Here is a 10,144-nt window from a genome sequence, read left to right on the forward strand (position 1 = left end):
CTCCAACACATACATAACATGCGTAGAGTCAGTATAAATGTGTGTGCATGTTATGTGTGTGTTGGAGTGTCAGTGCAAAATTCAAAAATAAATGCAAGGGTCAACTCAGATATTCTGGGTTGGGGTTAGAATTGATGTTATTGTAACGTGAGAACGGGTTGATGAGATAGACACATTATGCATATAGCCAATTGGAGTAGCCTATTCGAGGTTTACTTTGAACATGTAGAAATTGTTGAAGATGTGTAGGAGATCACCAACGTGTTTTCTTTGAAAACAGTAGACTTTACGCCTAATGCAAGGTCAATTTAAGTAGACTATGCCTGCGCCATTTTGTTTCCCATTCATTGACTCTAAGCTGAACAAATAAACGGTACACAAAACATGGTACACACCACAAATAAATGGTACACACCACTTTCTAAATGGTAAAATCGCACTTTGGTCAACAACAAAAGTTAATGATTAGTCAACAGCTAACTTGCTATTATTGTGTAAACTATGAATAATCCTTGGACTTTAGTAGTAAATCTAAATGTAATTGAACAACAAAGACAGAAACAATGTAAAATGTAGGGACATTTTAAAGACATATCCCCGGACAGCAAATATTTAATTGTTTCATCATGTAAAAAGATAGGACAACACCAATACTGCAAAAGTACCTAATATTGACTTGGATAGGTCTAAAGTTAGTGTTTGGCCTTTCTCTTTAATAATACTTACTGTGTCAGTCCTATCACCTTTATTACCATCAGTGGGACTATATAAATGCCTATTTATATCCCTTTGTTGAGAACAGATCTAGTGAAGTGAACATTTTACTGTGCGTAAAGTGCATTGTTTAATGTAGCAAATGGAGAACACTATAATCCATGGGTTCTTGATCATTACAATTCTCTGATGTAATATCAAGTGTGCTACTAATCTCAGTGTAAACTTACTGGTGTCTAGGGCTCTACTGAAAACTACACAAACAAATCAGCTATTCCGAAGTCTAGGCCGCAGTCCACGAAGGTTAAGTTCATTTTTAGACCTCATCTCACACATGCAGACGTCGATCGGTCTTGTAACCTAAAGCCACCTTCTCTTTTCCTCAACCCACAGTGTTGCTGCCAGGAGCTGAAAAGGGATTTGTAATCAGGGAAACTTCATCCGGGGCATACCGTGCCCTTAAATGGCGTCTGCAGTCCTTACTTTATGGGCCTACCCCGCGAGCGGTGACCCTCTCCCTCCCCCGAACTTGAAGTCGACCGCACAGACAAAGCTATGTTGTGGGGGGCTTTTACGTAGAAATACCATCTCGTTTTTTGGCCACCAAAGAAAACCCACAAGAACTAAAGAGGGATGTCGTAGGTTCGACTGGAATCAAGTGTGTTGTCTTCCTCGAACATAAAAACTGTTTACATGAAATGTTGAAACTTGAACGTCTATCTATTGCTTATTTCTAACTTTAGCTAATTATTTAAAAATTCGGGGTCAGTATAGACAAATTGTTTACACAGACAACAACGTGTTTGCAGCGCATTCATTTTTGATAAGAGTAAGTCTTACCTGTCCTTGTTTAGGTTTAGAATGTCTAGTTTTTTATATGTCGCTGGACGGCTTCGGCTCCTGACTCCTGAGTCCATGTAGGTGGCAACTTCCTATCACGCCTGGTTGGTTTGATGGTGTCTGGCCGAGAAGGAAAAAAAGACGCAGTAGACTACTATAGGAGCTATAAAAACTCAGGTCTGTGCAGAGCAGCCCCTGGTTTTCCTGGGCACCCTGTGCTCAATTACGGCTTAGCACAAGTCGTAGAATGTGTCTGGGTTGACGAAGAGGCGGAGCGTGTGGTCGTGAAGGCACTGTGTTTGTTTGTGTCCCCACAATTATTTAACGTGACAATGCATGGACGAATGCCCAGGGATATTCTGATGCTTCGCTTTTTTTCTATTTTGGAAGAGGGGTTTAGCTCATACTTACCGTTTCTTAGTACATGTTATGCTTTCGAGGTCGTATTACATTAGGCCTACATGTGTCATGTTAGCGCGTCCTGAAGCTCCGTGTGTGTGGAGGGTAGGCAGGGTAGATTTGGGTAAAGCGCGGCGGGGCCAGGAGGGAGTCCCCGCGGTCCTAATCCGTCCTCAGGTCGCTCATTCACAGAACATTAGCGTCAGGTTCCACCGTCTCACAAGACACACCGCTGTGGTCCTTTACACGGATGTTGTGTTTTAGAAATAAAGGCATAACACGCAAGGAGACTGATATCATAGTTCTCCTATAGTCAAGAGGATAATACTATACTCTTAGGATTGTAATGAAAAGGTATCATCAAATAACAAACTCCAAAAGGATACATCTAAATATATGTTGTTGTTTTTTTCAATACAACAAGTTAATTGTATAAAACACATTATTGGGTTGTTCATAATTCATAGGCGTATGTGTTTTCATTCTATTTAATGGATGCGAAATGGGTAGGCCTACAACACTCGTGAGGAACATGCAGTTTATTGTATTTTGTGTAATTATGAGATACAGCAGTGGCCTTTTTTTAATGTTTAAGCATTAACCTTTTTTGACTAGTGTTCCACCTTTGGTTATATTGTCTATACATCACGTGTTAATAATTAAATAAGTATTTACCCAACATAGTCTTTAGAATTAATAATGGTTTCGAAAATAAATATTGCCCATAGGCCTACGGATTCCATTAAAGTTGTTTAAACGTTTCTTGGGAAATTGGGTTTAAACGAGGACAATATCTGGAGAAATCATTAAAAACAAAAAGTTGATTCAACATCAATGTATTCCACAATGCTGATAGTTGTAGTGTGTTGACGTTCTAACCACCAATTCGAATATTGTCTGGACTATTGTCTGGACTATTGTCTGGACCGCTGAAGGGGTGCTCAGTCGGTAAAACTTAATTGTATTGTATTTCACAATGTCTTGTAGAACATAGAAATACAGTTTTATTAACACATTGCATAGCAATATCTGTGCGTAAAACGGGAAGTTACGCATTGTGCGATCTGTGCGTATTAATATTCTTAGCCTAGGCTTACTTATAGGCGGTGAGAGCTATATTCATATAGACCTATTCGTTATAAATGATGGATTTCATGCTGAAAACAAACTAATTGTGTAGTAGAAGCCTAATTGTGTAACCTAACTAGTAACGAACTATAATTTGTATAATATATATATGATTCAACAAACGTCAATTTCCAATTAGGCCTATTGTTGGTCTAGCTCTGAGTTTTTCAAATATAGAGACATATACCCACAATCAACTCATGCACATTTCTCTCTATTTACATACTTCCTGCGCTACAATATGAAGTAGGCCTATTGATCCCGTGGCTCCTTGGTTATCGCTGTCATAAACAACATTGTGCAATATTGGCAACTTTTAAAAAACTGCTTACAAAACCTCCGTCCTTTTTTAGGTGGCAAAAGTTAGATGATCTACGGGTTTGGAGTATTCTAACAGCCAAGCGTCGATATGAGCTATGTCTGTTGGTGTTGTATACGTGGTGCATGGCCTAAAATGTCTGTTTGGTAGCCGCTTCGTCGGCACCTGACTGGAGAAAGGGCCAAACGTCAAGGGTTACTTGAACATGACCCTGTTGCAGTGAAGACAAACGGTCATAATATAATGTTGTAAAGTATGAGCACACACCTCTGTGACAAACATCAAACATAACATGAGAATAATATGTTATTCGTTGTCTTGGAACTAGTAAAAATCATATTCAGTAGTATAGGATAAATAAGATAGATAATGACTTTATTATCCCTATGGGGAAATGTTGGTTGCCGCTCTGTGCATACATAAAAACACAATCAAAGACAGACAAGGAAATATACAGACAATAAATACAGAAAGTGCAATTCATGAGCGATCAGAGATTATCTGTACACTATATAGGCTACACTACCCACTGGGCACAGATGTCAGTTCAACATGTGATTTACATTTGGTTGAGTTGTCAACGTGAATTCAACAAAAACAATTCACCATGTCATTGGATTTCGGTTAAAAGTTGGGTGAAAAAAATACGAAATTCCCTTACCTTGATGACTTTCGACAAATCCAACTCGTTTTCCACGTTATCACATATATATTTTTGGGTTGAAATGATGTGGAAAAAAAGTTGATTCAACCAGTTTTTGCCAAGGGGGTATACACAACAGAACACTCTGTCAACTACAATGTTAGCTGTAGGCCAGCCCGCTGGTCCTACTGGTGGTTTTAAACATTAAGGAGCCTTACTGCCGCTGGGACAAAGGATTGTTTGGAACTATTTCTTTATGCCCTGGTGCCCTGGATCGTCTCCCCGAGGGGAGTAGCTCAAACTCCTGGTAAAGAGGATGTCCGTGGTCCATCAGTACATTTCGGGCTTTTGTGAGGGCTCTTATATCATAAATGACCTCCAGACCTATTGATTGAAATGCTAGTCCTTTGGTCAAGTCCAGAGGATACAGATATTACACGTGTTGGCACGCCTCAAATGCATAATGTTTCCAAAGACGACATCAAACCCTCAGGAATACCATAAAGCTTACAAGACGCATGGATTCAATGATTACCCCCAGATTAAATGTTGAAATGCGCATAGCATTTTTAAAATTGATATTGAATCAGGTTAATCCTTTGATAGCAATATGTCACTTCTCTACATTTTAACAACCAATGCAATTATTTTTTTCTCTGACTTGCTGCATGTAAGGGAATTCATTTTAGACCAACATGGCGATAAACCACCAATGTCAAGCTTCAGGACAACTAGCTGTCTGTCCCTCACTCACACTCATTCACTGAATAACTGCTCATGCTCGCGCACGCGTGTGCACACACACTCGCACATACACTCACTCATCGAACATACACACACACTCTCTCTCTCTCTCTCTCTCACGGGAAAGCTGTCAATTTCTGCCGCTGGTCACGTGACCCACGCCTCCCTGGAATGGATGGAGATTGCTCTCCACGTCAGCCTACGTCTCAAAATTTCTGCCTCGCGGACCTGCTTCAAAGAGGCACGAGCCAGGGCGCTCCAGAGCCATGTAAAGGGCGGCTATAGATGCATGACCCAGATAGAGTAGTAGAGTGCAGGAGTGATGGATTTTGACGAGCGGGTCCCCGTCGGTTCGAACATGTATTTGCCCAGTTGCACCTACTACGTCTCGGCGGGGGCAGACTTCTCCGGTCTACCCTCGTTTTTGTCTCAGACCCCGTCTACTCGGCCCATGACATACTCGTACTCCTCTAACCTGCCTCAAGTCCAGCCCGTGAGAGAGGTGACGTTCAGGGACTATGCTGCCATTGACGCGTCCGGTAAATGGTCACACCGGGGGAACCTGCCCCAGTGCTATCCCACCACGGAGGACATGGTGCACCGGGATTGTCTGTCCTCGCAGCCCACCATGGGGGAAATGTTTGCCAAGAACAATCCTACCGCCGCTGCTGCCTATCACCACCACTCCGGCGCGGGCTGTGCGGTGTCCAATTTCTACGGGAACGTTGGCAGGAATGGGGTGCTGCCCCAAGCCTTCGACCAGTTTTTCGACACAGCGTACGCCAACGCCTCGGAAACTCCGTCGTCTAACGACTACTCAGGGGACAAAACCGCCACCAAGCAGACAAGCTCCGCCGCAGAACACGCGCCACCGTGCCGGGACACGGAGGGGAAGGAGCCGCGTGAGGATACCAGCAGCCCGGAGTCCTCTTCCGGCAACAATGAGGAGAAATCGAACAGCAGCAGTACGTATTAAATCAGCACCCTGGTTATGAGAGAAAGTTTGCAATCTAGCGCGCTGCTGTAAAATTTTTTATATGCTGTTTTATAAGCGTATAAGGTTTATAGAGGGCCTGTAGATTTCCCCCAACAAAACTTTGTTATAAACTGCAGGATCACGTGCTTTGAATTGAAATTGGCCGTGAAAGACATCAGGGCTAGTGATTTTTCTAAACATTCCCTAAAGTAGAAAAAAAACACGTAGTATGACTGTGAATTGTAAAGTAGGCCTAACACTCCTGGTCGTACATTCATCTTTTGATTAATAAATGTAGCCTATTTTCACGGTTTTCTTAGCGTTAAAATAGCACTTACGTGTAATGAGGGTGGTGCCTCTGGTTTAGGGGTTAGCACATTCGAGCTCGTGCGCTAAAGCAATCAGGCAGTCTGTGTTTTACACTAGTATGATGTTTGTTCCTAATGTGAGAAATCATGACGCTGATCAAATATAATCTATTGATGTGTTATTACTGTTTATATTATTTTATGATTAATTGCATTTTGTCTTTATATACTATAGTCTTACATGCATGCTGCAAACTGTCAATGATCATGTATTAGTGTTCATTCGTATACAGAACACTGCATATGCTATTTAATGGTTTCATATTGTAATTTAGATTACTGCATAATTAAGATGTAGAAATTAATGAAGTCAATGACAATATTTTATTTGGATTGATTTGGTCAATGCGTAGTTATAGTCTACCTAAAAGCCTATATAACCTTGCCTATAAATCCTATAACATAGTCATGGATGATTTGAGATATTTTTATTTTTATGTGACCGACATTCTCTTCTCTTCTAGATGGACAGAGGACTCGTAAAAAAAGATGTCCTTATACAAAATATCAGATCCGAGAACTGGAGAGGGAGTTCTTTTTCAGTGTGTATATCAACAAAGAGAAGAGACTGCAGCTCTCTCGTATGCTGAACCTCACCGACCGCCAAGTGAAAATCTGGTTTCAGAACCGAAGAATGAAGGAAAAGAAATTAAACAGAGACAGATTACAGTATTACACCACGAACCCGCTGCTTTAGGAGTGACTTGTCATATGCGTTTACAGACTTATTGACTCGCTTTGGTCGCGTTCCCCTGACATATGTGTCAGCAACAACAACACAACAACAGCAATGGCTGCAGCTGCAACACGATGCTCAACTGTTAATTTCAAGTTCGATGTGCAATGGCAGCAGAATCTCTCCTGATTTCAAACAGTTTGAGAATGAGCATGATTTAACTGACACACTGACGGAATTTTGGCCATCAGACTTTGTTTAAAAAAAAAAAAATCTGCGGATGTTGTCCTCACCAAGACTATGTTCTCTTTCTTGTGTATCCTAATATTATTGTGACACAGAGTCGCCTTAATTTTCTTCTCACAACGCGGACAGCCTTATCAGTCTACCAATGACTGACCAGGATGATTTTTAAAAAAATCTAAAAGCCTCTTGTAAATTAAGTTTTCGGTTTTTAAGATCGTACGAGTGGTGACGTGGTAGGCCAATATGTTTCCTGTGGCAGTGAATATGTGATGTTGTGCATTTAATAATGGAGGCTAGGACTTTGGTATGACCAAATAATGAGACTTGGGAGGGCGAGATTGTAAAGTGTCTTTGTTTGTAAGGTTATTTATTTTGTAGCCACTGATTTCCTAAAGAATACCAACTGTAAAGCTCTATCGGTAAAATTATAGGGATTCGGTGTTAAATTGTGTTGACCCCAAACCGTGACTAGGTCATTCTACCATTGTAATAGTTTCAAAACAACATATGTAATCTAGCTGTTTATATTTTCTGTACTTGATTACCACACCTAATTTGGCTTTGAATTTGATGTTAATGCACGAAAACCCACAATGAGAAGAATGTTACCCCCATACAGACAGAACCAGATATAAGCTTGTTTAACCTCATTGCTGTAGCCTATAGTCGAATTGTTGCATCGCGACATTCCTGTAGATAATACAGGTAATGTACGCAACAAGGCCACAGTCTTTTGATACCCAGATTAAGCAAATATGCATCCAGGTTTTGTTCAAATAGGACGAAATATTTTTTCCATTATTCACAGGTCTTCTTGTTTTTCATTGAAGTAACATGAATGCTAAATGCGTTTTGAAATGTACTGTCAGGGACATAATCTTGGATCAACTGCTTGTTATGCCCAACATATTCTGTATTATCCTATATTTCCAAATAAAAAATGAAAAGATTATTGAAGGAATGTGCAAATGTGACTGGTTATTGTACTCAGACTCGAAACCATTTTGAAAGCTGTTATTTCCGCACACTTTACCTTCCCACAGGCCTATTACGCACAACTAAAATACAATAAAATATGACAATAAATAGTTCAAACTGTTTTGTTAATTCATAATTGGTAGATTAAACATCCAACATTTGGTAATTATGTTTATGAGTAATTTACTCGAATATGAAACCTTATTCATGTGAGCGATATTTGTGTGAGAGATTGATTGTTTAATACCAATATTTCATCAAGCTACCAAGATTACTTACTCATCGTAAACGTTGATATGCACCTACATGTTAGGCTACTAATTAGTTAGACTTATATTTCTTATTTGTGTGAGGTTGCATTTTCTAATGACCTTTGCTCATGGCAATTGTATAGGGTGACATGCATGCATCCCAATAGGCAAAAACTGGTTGAATCAAGGTTGTTTCCATGTAATTTCAACCAATACAATCAATGTGATTACGTTGAATCAACGTGGAAAACGGATTGGATTTGCAAAAAGTCATACATGTAAGGGATTTTTTTTTATACCCAACTTTTAAAGTAAATCCAATGACTGGGAAATTGTTGGTTGATTTCACGTTGAATTCACGTTCGTTGATAACTCAACCAAATTTAAATCATTACTAGACGTTGAACTGATGTCTGTGCCCAGTGGGTTATCGCTCAATGGAGTTCATTAATTGGCTTTGAACTTTGAATATTTTTGTCTCAATTACCCACAGCACTGATGGTAAACAAGCCTAATACAGTCACCATGTGCATCTAATTTTCATTCACCTACTTCTGACTTCTGATAAAACCACCCCTTCTTCAACAACATCCTCCTAAGTGAGCATCGCCATATTTGCTGTTATTATCACTCTGTTTATGAGTGCGAGCAGCAGCGCAATGGCGTTCATATATGACAGTCAAATGGGCCATTAACGCGGGGAGAGAGAGGCTGAAGTTTATGGTTGCTTCTCTCTGCCATAGTCCGGCCTAGCCTTGCCTGGCTCATCCTTTATGGCGCGCTGGAATTCCGTGCCTAATTACTGGACATCCTCCCCGTTGCCGCAGCAACGCGACCATAAAACCTGTCTGAGAGTCTGGAGCATTTGTACAATTGGAGTGCAGTGCAATAAACCGTCTGAGACCCAAGGTTATTCACTCTCTTACCAAGGAGGCGAGAGCGACGATTGAGGAGAGGACGGATAGGAAAAGCCTCTGCTCACTGGCGGCTTCGACTTCATTTGAGAGTGCATTTCCCCCATCGCGGGTTGTCCTCCTTGGATCAGAGTAGTGGCCATGGGCTGGTGCTCAATCGCAGACGCTTCCTCCTGCCACCGGGCGGCGCTGTTGAGATCAATGTCATTGCCGTGGATCTTTTCGTCTGCAAAAAGAACCAAGCACAAGAAGCCTTCAAGATTCTCGAGGGAAACTTGAAATGCAGGTAAATTCTCGAACTAAGCCCTTACATAGCCTCATACTCTGTGAGATAACTGCCTTTCCCTGTTTACATAAGTCGATTATTTGAAAAAAAAAATAATGCACAGCTGTATTTAAATATTTATTTAATTTAGCTGTTTTGATCATTAGGTTGCACATGTCAGTATGTATTAGAGAATGATTGGCAGTAGAAATGTTGAGGGCCTAGCTAAGATATGAAATGTAGCAACCTAGTAATGCAACACATCTGTGCGATGCTGTGTACTCTGTTAATTTTGTAAGACTTGTATATTTTATATGTAGGCTATTAGCAAGGCCCAAAATATATTGTAAAATCTCTGCCCAAAATATCCAGCACACAGGCCTACTTTAAGATATTGAGGTAATTTACAGGCTGAAAGTATTCTTTCACAATCAGGGACAGATGGGAGTTAATGTCTTATCTAAAGTATTTAATCATTAAATATTCAGTCAGTGGGTGTTTAAAAATATGTATATAATTAATTATTTTGCTGATGATCAGGAGCTAATGTAAGCCCTCCTAAATCACAAAAATCACCTATGAAGTCACTACTCTCACTCAAAGCTGGGCTTTTTGGAATCAATCTGCCTTTGGTGTCCTTCCAGAATGCATTACACTCTGGGCCGTGCCAAAAGTATAAATGA

General features: G+C 40.4%; 1 protein-coding gene across 1 annotated transcript; it reads left to right on the forward strand.

The window, feature by feature from the left end:
* Positions 1-5,048: 5,048 nt before the first annotated feature.
* On the forward strand, positions 5,049-8,019 carry LOC311109896 (homeobox protein Hox-A11a-like). The gene is made up of 2 exons (XM_084152913.1): positions 5,049-5,752; positions 6,596-8,019. Exons 1-2 carry the CDS (start codon positions 5,110-5,112, stop codon positions 6,826-6,828), a joined length of 876 nt encoding a protein of 291 aa, XP_084009039.1. The 5' UTR covers positions 5,049-5,109; the 3' UTR covers positions 6,829-8,019.
* Positions 8,020-10,144: the final 2,125 nt, after the last annotated feature.

This window comes from Coregonus lavaretus, assembly GCF_964263955.1.
Source record: "Coregonus lavaretus genome assembly, chromosome: 3".
Classification (NCBI taxonomy): domain Eukaryota; kingdom Metazoa; phylum Chordata; class Actinopteri; order Salmoniformes; family Salmonidae; genus Coregonus; species Coregonus lavaretus.